The 17,677-nt window shown below is 44.7% G+C and overlaps 1 protein-coding gene across 1 annotated transcript in view; it reads right to left on the reverse strand.

Annotated features, from left to right (window-relative positions):
- Window positions 1-17,677, reverse strand: part of Mmp20 (matrix metallopeptidase 20) — a 49,043-nt gene that overhangs the window by 27,247 nt on the left and 4,119 nt on the right. Inside the window, exons 2-6 of the mRNA XM_052189157.1 lie at window positions 13,229-13,476; window positions 8,984-9,132; window positions 6,603-6,728; window positions 5,321-5,482; window positions 4,073-4,214 (exon numbers count right to left, since the gene is read on the reverse strand). Coding sequence (XP_052045117.1) covers window positions 4,073-4,214; window positions 5,321-5,482; window positions 6,603-6,728; window positions 8,984-9,132; window positions 13,229-13,476 — 827 coding nt within the window. The remainder of the gene's footprint in view (window positions 1-4,072; window positions 4,215-5,320; window positions 5,483-6,602; window positions 6,729-8,983; window positions 9,133-13,228; window positions 13,477-17,677) is intronic.

Genomic DNA, 17,677 nt, shown 5'->3' on the forward strand with positions numbered 1-17,677 from the left:
CTGGGTAGGTGTGGGGAGTGGGGTGGGTAGGAAGTAGTCAGGACTGTACATAGCTTTAAGCATTTACACCCATGTGAGGAAAAAGGGGACCTGTCTGTATAAGCCACAACCCATGAAGACAAAGGAGGGCCATCCCCACTCAGAGAGGGAGCTCACAAGTGGCACAGAGTCATCTGTCATTTTGTCTGGATTCGTAATCCATCAAAACTAGCCTAAGCTAGCACACCACCACCCGATCTCTTCTAATGCACAACCTTCAGGGCTTGGGGCTGGAGAGATGGCTAAGTGGTGGAGAGCACTGGCTGCCTTTCTAGAGGATCTGGGTTCAATTCCCAGTACCCATATGGAGACACAACCTTTTATAACTCCAGTTCCATATGATATGACCCTCTTCAGGAACCAGGCATGCAAGTGATGCATATATATATATATATACACACACACACACATTTGGGCATACACATAAAATAAAAATAATCTTAAAGAAAAATAAGAAAAAGGACAGAGTATGCGGGACAGCAGCTTTCTTCTTGGGTAGGCATGCTCGCCTCCGTCCCACAGAATTCTGGGAAACATGATTTCAAATACATGATCTAATGACAGTAGTTCCTGATTTCGTATCTCCTTCCTACAGCATTTTGCATTTTTTTGCTCCACTGGCTCCTTGTCCTGTCTTCAAACATCTTTGAAATCCTCCCTCCCCCGACCCCCGCTATTGCCTCTTCTAGCTGCTATGTTAATTTCCCCCTTTTATTAATATGATTCGTAGGTGGATGATCTACATTTACCATTTCCATTTCTCACTGTGTGCTCTGTGACATCCACCCTTGTTGCTTCCCCACCTCATCCATTTGCTGGGAGTACAATCCTCAGTTAACCCTTGGCCTTGTGTCACAGGCTGTCATGACTGGCTGGTTCTAACTATGCCTTGGGACCATTGTCTTCCAATTTTACTTGGTTTACTTTTAGGTGAAATGCAAGCTGCTAAAGCCAAATGGAGTCATTTATGGTAGACTTGAGGTAAAACAGAGCTGTGTGATCGTGAGGGAGGAGCCCTTAGGCCGGTGTCTGAGCTAACAAGTACTTCAGAGCTCGGCGTGTTAGCATATGCTTAAGATGGTGGTAATCTCCGTACTCAAGAGAATTGTTTGAGCTCAGGACTTTGGGACTGGCTTGGACAGCACAAAAACCCCATCTCAAAAATAAAAAAGGGAAAAATCAACAAAGCAGAACTACCTCAAGAATTATGGGGGTGAATTTAGTGCCCTTATAAAAAGAGATACCAAGGGTAGATGAGATGACTCAGTGGGCAAAGATGCTTGACCATCTGAGTTTAAACCCCAAGACCCACACACCGGAAGGAGAGAGCCAACCTTCACAAGCAGTTCTTTGGCATCCACAGGCACATATGCACCTACCTACACATTAGAAATCAATAACAAATGTAAAAGGGAGAACGTATGTGAATGTGAAGAGGTCGGCAAGCATCTAGTAAAATGGCCGCTGCCTGTACAAACCAAAAAACCCGCCTCCAGGTTATCCTGATGGGTGAATAAAAATGCCTACAGTCTATTGCTGGGCAGTACCAAGATAGGCAGTGTCTGGAGTTACCAGGTTTGGTGTCTGAAGAGAACCATGATGGGGAGGAGACAGAAGAGGAAGAGAGAAAAGGGGAAGAGAAGGAAGATGCCTTGGGTTAGGTGAGTCATAAAAGCGTGACCAAGAGGGCTGGCCGACTGAAGTTAAGAGCGGCCCAGACAGAGCATGGCAAGCTTTAATTGGGAATTATTAATGAGGAGATAAGTTCTAATAGCTTAGAGGGTAGATATCTGCCTAGCTCTAGTGCTGATTAAGGCTTATTATAATGATAAAAGTTATGTGTCTTTTATCTGGGAACTGAATGATCAAAGATGGGGTAGAAACTCTGGATTGAGATTAAATATTTCTACAACAAAACAGACTCTGCTCTAAGTCACTTAGTCCTTACTGTGTTTTTATGGCAACCAGGGAGTCACAGCACAGTGATATCTTCTGGCTGAAGGATTCTGGATAAATTTTATGATTCCCCTCTCCTCCTTCCCCAAGCTGGCCTCGAACTCAGAATCCTCTTGCCTAACTCCTAAGTGATGAGATTATAGACATATACTATCACACCCCAGCCTTTCTCTTTTCTGAATGAAAACAAAAAGCATTCTTACAGTAATAGTTTTAAGATGTTGTTCCGAAATAAAGAACATATTTCTCAGACCCCATCTCTTCAGGAATCCTCTGAGGATCTCAGAGTTCATCTCCATTTCCTAGCACAGCTCTGCCTCCTGGCAGGACTCTTGCCTAGGCAAACAGTTCTGGCTCCCAAGCACACTCTTTCTCCTGAGTACAGCCCTTCCTTTTAAACTTCTGTCTTTCAGTGACAAAAAAAAAGTGTTTGACAATTTCCTGTAGCCCAGGCTGGCCTCAAACTCATTGTATAAACAAGAATGACCTTGAATTTCTAGTCCTCCTGACTCTCTCTACCTCCCCAGGGCTGGGATTGCAGGTATGTGCTACCATGCCCAGTTTATGAGATACTAGTTATTTAACCGAGGGACTTTGGTATGTTGGGTGAACACTACAGACTGAGCTACATCCCTGCCCTCACAATGCTTTTTGAATGTTTTCTTTCATGAGACATGTCAAGACAGAGCTGCTTCTATAATTTTTGACAATACAGCAGTTCTTGGTACCCAATGCAGACTAAACAGACACTTTTTCAATGAAGAAAAAGGCTACACACATATTTCTGAGGTCCTCTATCTATCCTGGAACCATTAAATTTCCTCAAGTAAAGAAAAAAATGTGGGTGGACATTGCTGTGTTTCTATTTTCTTCCAGAAAATTATGGAGGGATCATGAAGACAACTGTCAGACTCTCTCAGAAGTGAGAATATGGGGTCAGATGGTATCTATGATGATAGCTGACAGACACTGAAAAATCTGGAGGCCTGAAAAATGAGTTTAGGAAAGGCTTTTCATTATAATTACCTTCCTATGTATTTATCTATTTGATCACTCATCCATCCATCCATCCATCCATCCATCCATCTATCTATCCATCCATCTATCTATTCATTGATCCATCTATGCACCTACCCATCTACCCATCCATCCATCCATCCATCCATCCATCCATCCATCCATCCATCCATCCATCCACCTACCTACCCACTCATCCATCCACCCATCCACCCATTTATCCATCTATCTATCTATCCATCCATCCATCCATTTATCCATCTATCTATCCATCCATCCATCCATCCATCCATCCATCCATCCATTCACCCACCCACCCATCCTTCCACCCATCCATCCATCCATCCATCCATCCATCCATCCATCTATCCATCCATCTACCCACCACCCATTCATCCATCCATCAATCTGTCCATCCATCCATCCATCCATCCATCCATCCATCCATCCATCCTTCCTTCCACCCGCCCATCCATCCATCCATCCATCCATCCATCCATCCATCCATCCATCCACCTACCCATCCATCCATCCATCCATCCATCCACCCATCCACACACTCATTCATCCAACCATCTGCCCACCCACCCACCCACTCACCTACCCACCATCCACCCATTCATCTACACCCATCATCTTTCCACTCATGCATGCATGCAGTCACCCATCCACTCATCTGTCTAACTAGCTAACTGTCCCTTGCCAGCTGTTGAATGAGCCCTTACTGCTCCTCTCACTGTACAAATAATAACATACAGTTGCCCAATATACTTGGGTCGATGGCCTAGGGAAACCAACTTGCTATCTTTTAATTACATTTTTCATTTTTTCTACTCTGGGGATTCTAGTCTCTACGATTGAAGCAATTAAAATAAGTCCTGCAGCTGTTTGGAAAGCACTCAACAAAGTGCCCAGACCAAACCAGTACTCCATCCACAGCTACTTGTGCAGTTGTATATCTCCTAAGACCCTACTGCCTACCCTCCTGCATGATCTTCAGCCATTGAGGCACTGGTATTGGTTGGCAATGAGCTGAGGCCTGAGGGCATCTTGGACTTACCTATCCTTGAAGAATAGAAGCTCTTTTCCCAACATTGTCACCGCATCAAAGGATGAGCTGGAGTCACAGAGGTCAGGGATGGATGGCTTGTGAGGTGGGATATGGGGCATGGTGGGTTTTCCTGGGAATGTTTTCCGGGGTCCTAGGGTCAAAGTGCAAGATGATGCCAGCAACTCAGAGCATGTCCATATCTACTTGTAAGAACTCTAGAAGCCTGCACACATTCCCACTGAAAATGGCAATGTCCTACTCATGGCAGCCAGAACTGGACTTGAGTCCCAGTATCTCTAGCTGTTCGTTGTGTGATAGAAACAAATAGTTTAACTTTTTAAGGTCTTGGCTACATCAATTGTGAATTGGGAGGGGTGCTAGAATCTACTTGTGTGAGACTCAGGTAGCACCTGCAGAAGTTGATGACTACTGGAAAGTCAGTTTTGTCTATGGGAGTGGAGTTTACTAGGCCAAATACGCTCCAGTATGCAGGCAATAGAAATTGGACTTTTTGGGTTGTAGAAAGAGATGGCATGGGAACCCGTGTGAATCTGGGAGGAGATAGGGTGAGGTATGGGAAGTGAGTAGGACCAAAAGTCATTGCATCTACATATATGAGATGCTCAAAGAACTAATGGAAATGGTATTTGAGGGTGGTTGCTACTTTTCTTATCACACATAATTAATTTGGTACCTAAAAATATCCTAAGGTTCCCTTCTGCCTTTAACCTTAAAAGCTCACAGTTATGAAATCAGAGTTCATACAACCTCGCTATGCATAGATGACTAGTGTTACAATGAGTGTCCCAAGCAGCAAATTGTCTGTATGGTCGAGCAGTATGGTTATTAATATTGCAATTTCTATTGTTAGGGAGTTTAGACCACATATTCATAAGTGGATAAGCACACACACGTTATGTGTGTTTGTCCATGTGTGTGTGTGTGTTAACTATAAAATATAATCAATGCCTTCTATCTTCAAATGCATATATTTTTATTCGCTTTGGAAAGTTAGGCAAATGGATCATTTTATTAGGCTTTTCATGGCCAGAATGTTCTAGAAGGAAGATGTAGCAGCATCTTAGGAAAGATGCAACACTTTTAACTGGTAGACAAGCTCTTTATAGGCTGACAAAGCTGTAGTGGCAACCCTACTCATCTTTAGCTAAGCAAGTAACTCCTGTAGAAGTGAACTTTTTCCAACTTGGAGGTGAGTGCCTGCCGCTTTCAGGGTTAGAGATGGTGAGGAGATCATACCGTATAATGCTTGGATCCCTTTCACATCATCCTTGGGGAGATGGAACCTATAGGGGTTCTGGTACTTGTAAGTTGGGTACATCAGCGCCGACGGGTCTGTGGAATGGCCCAGGCCCAGAGCATGGCCAAATTCATGAGCAGCAACGGTGAATAAATTGAATCCTAAACACGAGAGAGAGAGAAAGCATCAACACAGGGTTTGTTTTCGTTCTCTTGCCTTACAGAAGACTTTATGCCCCACACAGTTAATTCTGCTTCCTAGAACAGGTTTCAAGGGTTGGCGGATTGTTCTAGCACCTGGCTCTTCTGACTTCAGTCTGTTTTAGTTTCTTCACCATTTCTGGGATATGGGTGGGGTGGGGTGAGGGAAGACAAGCCACTTCCTCATCAGTGATAGACAGCAGAGGGATAACAAAGGACTTTGTAGTTAGTAGTGGCAATGAAATTTATAATAGTGTATCAATTTGGGTCCTAAATGCTTAAATCACTTTTTGTTCCTATAGTCTACTTCCTTTTTATACTATAAGTTGATTTTATCAAAAAAAATCTCTGAATAGACATTGAACATATAGTACCATGAGGTCAAATTACCATCTGCTATAGATTGATTATAGGTTTACACGTAAAGGTGAATTCAGTTATAAAAAGGTCAACTTACTGCTAAAAATAAAGCTGCTTTCATACTACAGCATTATACACATTTAACATTTTAATCAATGCTACAAGGAAACTAGGTTTGAAATAATTTATATATGGTTACAGTTAACAATTGGTGGAACCAGGAATTGAGACTTTAATCTGATTGACGTCAAAGTTGGAATTCCATACCTGAGTGTGTATGGGTGTACCTTCATTTGCATGTCTCACAAGGAAGGTTTCTAGATGATCTGCATGACATTCTAGAACATTCACATCCTCCCCAGCTACACTCCTTAGGAGACTACTAATTCATTTCCTGGGTTTATTTCTAAATAAAGTGCATCCCGCATACAGGTAAGGAGGCGTAAATCTCATACACACGAGTGACAAGCAAGCTGGGCTTGGGCGGGGACTGGTTCTGTAGTTTAGATGTGAAGGAAGAACGAACGGGCTAGCCTCTAGCATCAGCGTGGGAGGTCTTTCCCCCTGTGGTGTTCCCTTCTGGATTTTTGGCTTACTTGTGCTTCCTAGCCAGCCTCCCTAGTTAAAGGGTGGCTCGGGACGTTGAACCTCAAGGTTTCATGATGGAGGCCCAGAAGAAGATACAATATTTTCCAGGTTATGGTGAATTGTGCATATATACCATTCGTTCCCATAGTCCACTTCTCAGCATTGTCGAAATGTGTGTCTCCTCCCAGGCCTTCTCCAGGTGCAAATGCATGGGCCAGAGTCCCTCGAGGCCCATCAAATGGGTAGGAATCCCCATGATCTACGTAGGAAACAGCGATTGGATTAACGCCTAGTAATTCTGGGGGGTGGGGGGGGGGTCACAAAAGGTGGGTAACATTCTTGACAGCATTGACCCTTAAATGCACTTTTCAATATTGATCTCTTAAAGATCTGTTTTTAATTGTGTGTGTGTGTGTGTGTGTGTGTATCCCTCTGGGAGTACTGCACATGAGTACAATGCCCAAGAATTCCAGAAGTGGGCGACAGATGTCCCTGGAGTTGGAGTTATAGCATAGCATAGCTCTTAACTGCCAAGCCATCTCTCTAGCCCTAATATTAATTTTCAAATATATATTTCAAAATATGATTATAATATATAAATCTGTATATATGTTAAGAAATTGAAAAATTAAAAGGACTATTTTGTACTGCTGTACTGGTTTTTATTGCAACACACAGTATATGGTAGACTGTCACACACAGAATTCAGAAGGAGAAAGAATGGATGGATGTTTGCTAGCAGCCCAGTCCACTGATTAAAAACATGGTCTTGTTGGCAGAAAGAGCTTTCAAAACTGATCCCTGTGAGAGGGGCCTTTTAAACTACATGCGTGCTTTCCGTTTGTACTGCACAATATAATTTGTGTCAAAAATGTCTTTGTAACTTTGATATACCTGCACGTGTAGAGCCTATGAAAGTGAAGCTAGTCGGGATAATCTCAGCACCCAGAGACTTCCGTGTTCTGTTCTATCATGTATAGTTAACAGTATTAAGAGTTGAACAGAAAAGAAAAACATTTGAAGAATGTGAGAGAAGCTACTGTTCACAGTTTCTCAGATTTTTTGGTGACAATGCCCAACTTTTTATTTAAAAATTGGTATTTGTATTTTGTTTTATTAATTCATTAATTAATTTTAAAATTATTTACTTTATATGTGTGTGTGTGACTGGATGCACACAGTGTTGTGTGAAGATCGAAGAACAGCTTACGGGAGCTGGTTCTCTTCTTCTACCATGCAGGTCCCTGGGATCAAACTGGGGTAATCAGGCTTGGCACCAAGGGCTCTGCCTGAGCCCCCGTTCTAACTCTGCTGTTTTAAAGCCAACACCCCAAACTCAGTGTGCTACTTCTCGGGGAAAAAAGTCAATTGCGATGCAGTTCAGTCAGGCTGGTGTGTTCTGAGAACTTAGAATGGCAGCCTGGTCTCTAGCCAGCTTTTGAGCCAGGGCACAAAATACCAGCTCAAAAAATGAAGAGTCAGCTCCACGCCCCCTAAGCCTGCTTTGACTTACAATGTCCCTCCATTTCAGCAGGTGCCCTTGGATGCCTGGCAGGAGCAGGACACTCACGGCCATTTTTGAATATCATTTCATGACTGTCCTGATCTCCTCTCCCTGACCCCTTAAACACCCCCTACCCCCACCCCCCCACCCCCCACTCCCACCCAGCAAAGACAGACAGGAATAAGCTCAGGCTCACGATGTCCCTGGTACTCAGCAACAGGATCTGGACAGGGAGAAGCAGTGACAGTCAAAACGAAAGTGGGGCAGAGTCACGATGAAAGCGCACTTCCGTGAGTCTGCCCCACAGTGGAGGCTAAAGTGGCAAACAACGCGGAGCTCGCTCAGTTCTGCCTCTGGCAAGAGAGCTTCAGGGCCGCTGTTTCATCTGCTTCCTGCAAGTTTTTCTGTAAAACTCAGAGCTTTAGCAGTCATGTTCAAAGCCACGCCTCTCTGTGGCAGGGTGTGTGGGGATTCATGTGTGTGGGCAAGCATGTAGGCACAGGGAGCATCCATGCACTTCTCAAGGACAGTGTTCGGGCACGGGCGAGGCACAAGTGCTACATCTGTAGCTATGCTGTGTGTGCAGAGTTTTGGGTGGGGTCGCATATAGGGGATCTCTCAGGGTTCTTGGGGAAGTGATTTCCTCAGTGGGGACTCCAGGTAAGAGAATCTTGGGTAATATGGAACCACAGGATATTGATCAAAGTCGTTAGGGGAAACCTTGAAGTCAGGTGGCCCCCTAGCCAGTGGGGAAACTAAAGTGGGCAGAACGTGTCCTGTCATGGGGCAGAGCCTCAATGACAGTGCACCTCCACGGGTCTGCCCCACAAACAACGCGAAGCTCGCTCAGGTCTACCTCCTGGCAAGATGTTGCTCTTTGCCTCTGCCCATCCCAACCCGGTGTGGTGTGATGGAGTCCTGTGGTGATCATTCCATAGACGTGCGCAAGGAGCAAGTTTGAGGCAGTTCTTCTTGGTATTAAAGATAGAACCCACGAAATAGTGCAATACCTCCGGTTTCGAAAGATATCATGATATCTGCTTCCCCAGAGTTTATTCTAACGAAGTTCAGCGGGACAGCCGTACTCCATGCATGCAGGGCCATCTGTATAGCCTTGTCCACTTCAGGGGGACTCATGGAGGGTGTGTACTTAGAGACTCTGGACAAAGAAGAAACAGATGCTTAGGTTTTAGTGACTCTTCCCAAGCAGAGAGGGGAGGGCACTGCAGGCGACAGCCCCTCCATTTCCATGTCACCTTATGGATCTTTCTGAAGCAGTAGTTCTTACTGTGCTTTGGAATAGACTGAATTGTTTCCTGTCACAAAGGACACTAGGGAGAGACCCGAAAGGCAGAGACAGTTCAGGATTCTCACAGCACTTTTGTTGCTGTTTCAGGTTTTGCTATACATTCTTTATCAAAGGCCAATGGGATTTCCTCAGGCTTAGGTAGTGGGGTGTGTGTGTGTGTATGTGTGTGTGTGTGAGTGTGTGTGTGTGTGTGTGTGTGTGAGAGAGAGAGAGAGACAGAGACAGAGAGACAGAAAGACAGACAAAATTAGTGTTTTTACATTTTAAAAGTTTTAAAAATTTAACTTTTAAAAACAGGTTTATTTTTATTTTAGTGTATTGGTGTTTTTTGTGTGTACAATGCTAATGAAAGCCAGAAGACAGACAGATCCCCTAGAACTGGCGTTACAGATGCTTGTGAGCTGCCTCATGAGTCCTGAAAATTAAAACTGGGTCCTTTGCAAAAGGAGCCAGTGCTTTCAACTGTTGAGACATCTCTCCAGCCTTGTGTGTGTTTTCCTTAGAGAATGTGCTAGCCTAGAAGCAGAGAACTCGCTGGGGCTGCGAAAGGGCTGAGCACTTCACGAATCCCCTGACTGACAGCACAGGAAAGTGTAGTTCATTTTTTTTTTTTTTTTTGGACACACAGGGTGTGGAAACCATATTGGTGGATCTCAGGGTTCCTACTCTCAAGCACATGAGGTGTGGCTTCTGCCATCAGGAAAAGAAGGGAAGCAAGAGAGTTTCACCTGGGATTCTGGGCTAGGCCGCACATTGGTTGCATATGTTCAGCAGCCGAGTGTGGAGGCGGGACTGAGGTCTTGTCCTTTCTCTAGCTTCGGCCCCAGAGTCTCACACAGGAGCTGCCTGGCAGGCGGGAGGACAGAGGCTGGCTGCCTAAGGATTCTCAGGGACTCTCAATGTTAGGATCCACGACAACTGCCTAGTAAGCTTGTTGAACACGCTGGTCTAGTCCTGAAATCTGTATTTTAGCAAGTTATCTTAGATTATTCTCATGCAGGTGATGTGATTCCAATGAGCATACATAGTCAAAATCCCAGTGTGCTCAAAAGTGGGACCAACAGAGAGGATGGGAAATTGCTCAGTTCTGGACTATTTAATGCTATAATAACATGGCATACCTCTTTGCCATGCAAACCTATCATTTAGGTTAGACAGTCAGTACCTTGTTCCCTTCTGTGGTAGGCAGATCAACTGTATTCTTGGGTTTAAGATGAAAGTTGAGTCAGCCAAGATAAGGATGGGGAAAATAATAATGCCAGAGAAGAAAAAGAAGGAGGAGGAGGAGAAGGAGAAAAAGAAGAAGAAGAAGAAGAAGAAGAAGAAGAAGAAGAAGAAGAAGAAGAAGAAGAAGGAGAAGGAGAAGGAGAAGGAGAAGGAGAAGGAGAAGGAGAAGGAGAAGGAGAAGGAGAAGGAGAAGGAGAAGGAGAAGGAGAAGGAGAAGGAGAAGGAGAAGGAGAAGGAGAAGGAGAAGGAGAAGGAGAAGGAGAAGGAGAAGGAGAAGGAGAAGGAGAAGGAGAAGGAGAAGGAGAAGGAAGGAGAAGGAGGAGAAGGAGAAGGAGAAGAGAAGGAGAAGGAGAAGGAAAAGGAGAAGAAGGAGGAAAAGAGGAGGAGGAGGGGGAAGAGGGGGAAGAAAAGGAGGAGGAGGAGGAGGAGGAGGAGGAGGAGGAGGAGGAGGAGGAGGAGGAGGAGGAGGAGGAGGAGGAGGAGGAGGAGAAAATCCTGACCCAGGGTATACAGATTGAAGAACACATGAGCGGATGGTAATCATAGGTAGTGCTCTTTGAAGATGCACTCTGTGCTAGATGGGGTTCTAGGCATCTTTAATGTGGTATGTTATCTAGCCCTCACCATCTTGAGGAGGCCGGTAATGATGATCAAGGCCTGCATTTTGTGGTTAGACAGAAACCTTAGTCCAGCCTTCTGTCTGCCTTCAAAGCTGTGCACGAGTGCTGCTCTGCTGTGGTTTTTCATGTTTAATCATCTGGTGTTTGTTCCAAGAGGCTATTCTGACATCCAGGAACTGCGAAGTATCGAGACAGCCTCTAGGGTCTTGGAGAGGTGCGCTGGTGGCAGGAACTCGTCTGCAGTGTTGAGAGTTGTGGGTTTCAGGCTGTATTACTTATCACAGAATGCTGCATGGTTCCCAGCGTCATGCTATGTACAGGCTAACATTCTAGGACACAGCTGAAAGCATGAGGAAAACACTTCATGAATTTATTTTATTTTTTAAGGCCTTAGCTTTTGTTTCTCAGACCTTGGTTAACCTTTCACAGGCCATCTTGTTGTTTTGTCCTCTTTGTTCCCAGCGGCACCTTGTGGATGTAGAGTCTAATAGCAGTTAACAGACTGCTCAGCCAACTTCTCAAGAGCTCCCCAGAGCAGTTTAGCATCCGACGTCACCTGGGAACTGAAGGCTGTGTCCTGTATGGCTCCCTAGTGTCTGTACCCTAAGTGCTGACTTACTGTGAGGGTTGTCACATTGGCGACAGTCAAGATGCCAGTGTGTAATGTGGAGATTAACCAGGTAACACAGACGTGGAAATAGAAATAGTGTGATAAGCTTGTGAGTCTAGGTGACAATAAGTCACAATGGTAGGAAGTAATGGTTTGCTTATGCTTGTTTTAAAATATAATTTAATTGTAAATGTACAAGTTTCATATTGGCATTTCTTGGCAAGCACACAGAGTTCTTGGAAACATAACAACGGACCTACAACTCCTGCCATTGTAGTTGTCTCCTGGGAGTGGTTAAGAGGTTGCTCTGCACCCATCCTCAGAAGCTTGCTACAGCCCAGCCCTTCCTCACCTCCACATGCCATGCAGATGTGGGGATCCTGACAATGGAACCCTATCAGATTCTGACTTTCTCGATAGCTGGTTCTCACTGCTCAGGCTGCCTCTCCAGCCCCAGGTGCCACCACTCCCCTTGCTGTGTCCTCTATGCCAGTTTCAGTAGTGTACTGGGGGTGTTGGGAATCACATGTCACTCAACATGGTAGCCCAAACTCAGTTGGCTGGTGGGGTTTCTCTTTGGATAAGGTTGAACTTCTACAAAACTCTAGTATAGAACCACCCAAAGCTAAACGTCTGCACCCACTGAGGCTGAGGTGTAGACACTTTGGTGACGTGTATAGACTGGGCTAACCCATGAATGAACCCTAGAAGTGGAACAAGAAAGTCAGGGTGGGAAATTTGCTCTCAATACCCAGAACCCAAGGAGGAAGGACAAAAATCACCATTGGGTAGGTCTCCTTGATCTGAACAGAAAGATGAAGAAGCTGAATCAGTGCAGAACCTCCAGTCACAGCTTGGAGCTGCGACTGCCTTCAAAGCAGGGCCAGGTTCTATGACTAGCCAAGTTGACAGCTCTTTCCACTGCTGCCTCAGATCCCATTTTGGGGTCACTTCTCTCTCCCTGTCTGCATGTCTATCTCTGCTTAAAGACTAAAAAGAGAGAAAGAGGCGCCATTCACCCTATACTCCACAAATTGAGTGCCTATAAAGTCCAAAACCATCCGTAAATAATCTGTGGAATCCTCTGTGTGTGTGTGTGTGTGTGTGTGTGTGTGTTTGTATGCCTGTTGTTCCTCAGGAGACATCTGTCTTGTTTTTTCTGAGATGGTCTCTCATTGGCTTGAGCAGGCTGATTAACCTAGCTCAGCTGGGAAGATTAAAAGGTTCTCAAAAGGTAGACATGCTACCTAGGTCAGGTCACTTTAGCCAGTCACCCAGTTGTTCCCACCTTGTCAGACCTGTAATGGGTGAAGTGGACAGCTATCCTGGGATTAGAGGTTTTAACAAAGATCTAGTGAGTGGTTATTCTTCCTTATGGCTGTTGAGGATTCTGCCTTTCCTAGAGATAAAAAGAAAGAGATCTTGGATAGAAAAGAAGAGGATGAGGTGTGTCTTTCTCTTTCAATTGGGAAAGGCGCGATCTCATTACCTGTATGTCAAAATGTTTTTTTTCCACTTGGGTTCGCCTGGGAAGAGGCGGTAGTTAGCCACATCAGGAACTCCACAGCGAGGCTTCTTGATCACACTCATTGTATTCTGGTCCAACTTCCCAGTGACTTTGAGGCCAAAAAACATTTGTAGCTCCTTAATCCTCCTGACCATGGGGTTGCTTTCTCTTGCCACCAACTCGCCAGCCTGGGGGCCTCCTTTCTTTGTGTAATACTTGTCAAGATAGGCCTGAAATGGAGAGGCAAGCTGACTCATCTGTGGTGTGGCTGGAGAACACGCATGCTCAGCTAAGATAGGGGATGGTATTCTTGATATAAAAATAGGGCACATATTTTTATTAAACTAGCTTAGACATATTTGTATAGATGACGCTTAGGTATGTCCAACATTATGAATGATTACCTTTGAGTACTAGATCTTGTAGACTGTTGCTTTTCTTTCTCCATCCCTCAGTTTCTGGGTATGTGTGCGTGTGTACTTACTTGTGTGGGTACATGTGGAGACCACAGGTTGATGTTGGTATGTCATTTTTTTTACTTTTAAAAAATAATTTTGGTTTTTTGAGACAGGTTTCACTTTGTAGCCCTGGCTATCCTGGAACTTGATCTGTAGACCAAGCTGGCCTTGAACTCACGGAGATCTGCTAGCTTCTTCCTCCCAAGACCCGGGATAAGGAGTGCTCCACCATTTCTTGACTTGGTATGCTGTCATCAATCGCGTGATGTGGAACACATGGTGTGTAATATGAAATAAGTATGTTTTTTTCTTTAAGAGTACTTCCGCTTCAACCTCTAACTAGACACAAAGGTAAGAGGCTGAGGTATAAACTGGATATTATTCTTTTTTTTTGTTTCTAAGACAGGTTTTTCTGTACAGCCCTGGCTGTCCTGAAACTCATAGGCCAAGCAGACCTCAAACTCACAGAGATCTGTCTCTACCTCCCAACTGCTAGGAACGAAGGCATTTGCTGCCCTTTCCCTGTTTAGGCTGAAGATTTTAACGAGTTTCAGTGTGTTGTGGGTGACCTTTGTTTCCAAAGGGTGGGTTTCCTGAAACAGGTTTGATACCTACTGAGGCAAGGGAAACAAACCATAGATCTTTAGGCTTCTTGAGTGTCCTCTCTGTAAATGAGGTTTAGGGAACATTATGGGAGAGGGTGGAAAGACTGAGAGACATTGTCCAAGGAGGAGGAGGGTAGAGCAGTGTCTTCCGGACACAACCAGACCTCTGCCTGTGACACCTGGGACTTCACAAAGCCAAGCCGGTCAACCCTCCGGCAGGATGCCTGAGGGTCCCATCAGCTCCTCCCTGCCTGAGGCATTGAGCAGTGATGGCGGCTAAAGGAAGCAGAGTCAGGTTTCTTCAGAGGGTTGCCTTCCGAAAGGTTGATCATGCTCCAGTGGATATGGTCAAAATATATTACTTATGTGTGTGAGATCCTCAAAGACTAAACAGAAAAATAGTCCCCTTCCCAAATGATCAAGTTTCACCTGCAGGAACAGACTTCAAAGTTCTAGGATACCGTGTTCTCTGCTGCTGTGGATGTTCGGTTGGGATTAGGGTGACATGAACTTCACAGGGCTGCGCAGATGTGGTTGGCGGCAAGTTTTCTGTTTTACAGCAGGGGTAGGGGGCTGGTTATGAACCTGGAGGCTTTGGCTTGGTCTGTAAGTGCTCTACTATTGAGCTACACCCCCACCTAACAGGGGACTTGTTAGAAATGCTATTATATATCATGTGGCACAAAACGAGCTCTATTTTAAGATCATATTTTTGAAAGATAAATATGTAATGGCACAGAGGATGTTCTCAATGAGAGAACAACACAGAGTAAAATAGAAGAGAAACCTCTATCAGATTATAGCAATTTCAGAGGTTAAGCACATGTAGTAAATGATGAAGGGAAGTAGGGAAGTCCAATGGTTAGTGTTGGTTGTCTGTGGGTGGGGCAATTATAGGCAATTATATTATGTTTCCTTTTATGCTCTCCTATGCCCACAAGTTTTCTGCAATAAAGTTGGCTGTAGTCGTTGTTCATGCTCTGTTCCCTAACTCGACGTCTTGCCTGTCAGAAGAGTTCACTTTGTCGTGATCACCTCTTAAGTTGAGCTAAGGAGCTACAGGGTTGGCTGAGCAGTTAAAAGTGCTCATTGCTCTCCCAGAGGACCTGGGTTTGGTTCCCAGAACCCAGGTTGGGTGGTTTGCAGCCGCCTGTAACAGCAGCTCCAGGAGATCGGATGCCCTCCTGTGAGCACACACATGTGTGGGATACCCTCATACAAACACAAGTACATAAATAGAAATAGTAAGGGCAGCTAAGACAAGTCTGTATGAGGAAGAGAAGGCCTTGCTCTGTCACCCTAGGCCTTCCACCTAGGCCGGGGAGCTCTGCCCGCGGGGAGTTCGGCTCTGCGTCCATCTGTGCTCAGGGATTTCATACATCTGTTTTAAGATGAAGCTGCTTTGAAGGCTTCTTGTTTGTGCACCAGTTGCTACAGCAGCAACTTAACGTGACGCCTCGATCATGTGTCTCAAGAACAGAGGATAGAGGAGTGTGTCTAAGACCAGTGGCTCTCTCTGTATTTCTGAGATGTTTCAGTTTCACATCCCTTGTTGGAAATGTGCTATATTTGACCTTCTGATATCTGCTTTGTGTGACCATAGAAGGGAGATGTTCATGATAAATTAGGCGAAGATCATATTTACTGCTATTGCTAAAGTACCATAGTCACAAACAAGACTGCAGGGAACCAGTGAGAGGATTAATCAGACTCAATAATCAAGACAGATAAAACATTTTTATAAACAGTGGACTCCCCCACCTCCCGAATCAATGCCAAAGCCGGATGCTAGCAAGATCTTATCAGGGAGGGACACATGATCCCCACTCCCAGCCCCAGCGGAGGAGGGTAAGCCAGTGTTCTTAGTGTTGTGGTCCCTGGCAGGTTGACCACACCTCCAGAAATGGTCCACACCCATGAGTGTATGGGTGGCACTTAGTGACTTAGTGGGCTCTTTATTAAAAAGGAAAGAATGTGGAGATGGGGTTGGGGGACATGGACAGGATCTGCATGGAGCTGGAGGTGGGGGTGGATAGCGTCAAAATATATTGTCTGTATGTGTGAAATTCTCAGAGAATATATAAAGAATTAAAAAACAGACAGAGAGATGAACCAAAGCAGGTGCTTGTTTGCCTTGTCCCAAGTCTTCCCTGAGAAAGGCAGTCCATTTGAAGGCTACAGACACTCGGGGCTTTTCACTTTTGATTATAGCTTTTGTTTTCTGCTGTGAATCTATGCAATTTTTATAATAAAATGTTTCTCTTTTTCTTTAAGATAGGCGTTGGATGCCAAACCTATAGCTTTCAAGGTTCGAGGCTGAACTTAATAGATAAAAGAACAGTTAATTTTAATGGAATAAAATCAGGATTTATTTCTACTTAATGAAGGAACAGAACTTCATCACTGCAATGATATCAAGGAGGTGGTGACTTAGTGAGCTTCTAAAGCAGGTGTTTGGGATTGTTATATGTTCTAAATTAAGGAGAGTCTAAGGTTCTGGGGACTTTCTTGCTTGCCCTGTTAGTAAGGCTCTAGCATTGTCCTGGAGTCAAATGTTCCACTCGGCACTTAGAGGTCCATGTAGAACTGTCCTGCCCTGTAGGCCCGTGCCTTGCAGTTGCCCAGCTCCATATCTGTCTCCCCTGCTGCCTAACCACTAAGTCTTAGCTTTCTCTACCAAGCCACCCTCTGCCTGCTTCTTTTCTAGTGTTTGATGGATAGAAGTAGTGGAGGCTAAGATGGCCCCCAACTGCTGGCTGATGGTCCCACCTTGCTGCCAACACTGAAGGACACTTAGAAATACCCCTCCTGACTGTAACTGGACTGAGGAATGGCTAGGACATACTTTCTCCAAGACTTTCCTTCATTTTTGTCTGAGTCATTCAAAGAGATTTGTAACAACTTTGACACTTTCTGAATAACTATAGGTTCCAGTGCAGGCTGCATCACAAACATGCCAGCACAATTCTTTGAATTTCTCTTTAGTTTCTTGCCAGCTTCCTACCTGTCTACCGATATAAGCAATGGGTAAGGAGATGCTAACATATACATATTCAGAAATATTTATGATATTTTGTTAATTAATATGTTTAAAATACTTTTTAAGGTTTTTGTGTGCATACGTGTGTCCCTGAGTGAATGCGTATATGCCGTATGCATGAAGTGTTCATATGTGTGTCCCTGAGTGGATGCATATATGTCGTATGCACAGAGTGTGCATACGTTTGTCCCTGAGTGGATGCATATATGCTGTATGCATGAAGTGTTCATATGTGTGTCCCTGAGTGGATGCATATATGTCGTATGCACAGAGTGTGCATACGTTTGTCCCTGAGTGGATGCATATATGTCGTATGCACAGAGTGTGC

The sequence above is a fragment of the Apodemus sylvaticus genome, chromosome 7 (genome assembly GCF_947179515.1).
Source record: "Apodemus sylvaticus chromosome 7, mApoSyl1.1, whole genome shotgun sequence".
In the NCBI taxonomy this organism is placed as follows: domain Eukaryota; kingdom Metazoa; phylum Chordata; class Mammalia; order Rodentia; family Muridae; genus Apodemus; species Apodemus sylvaticus.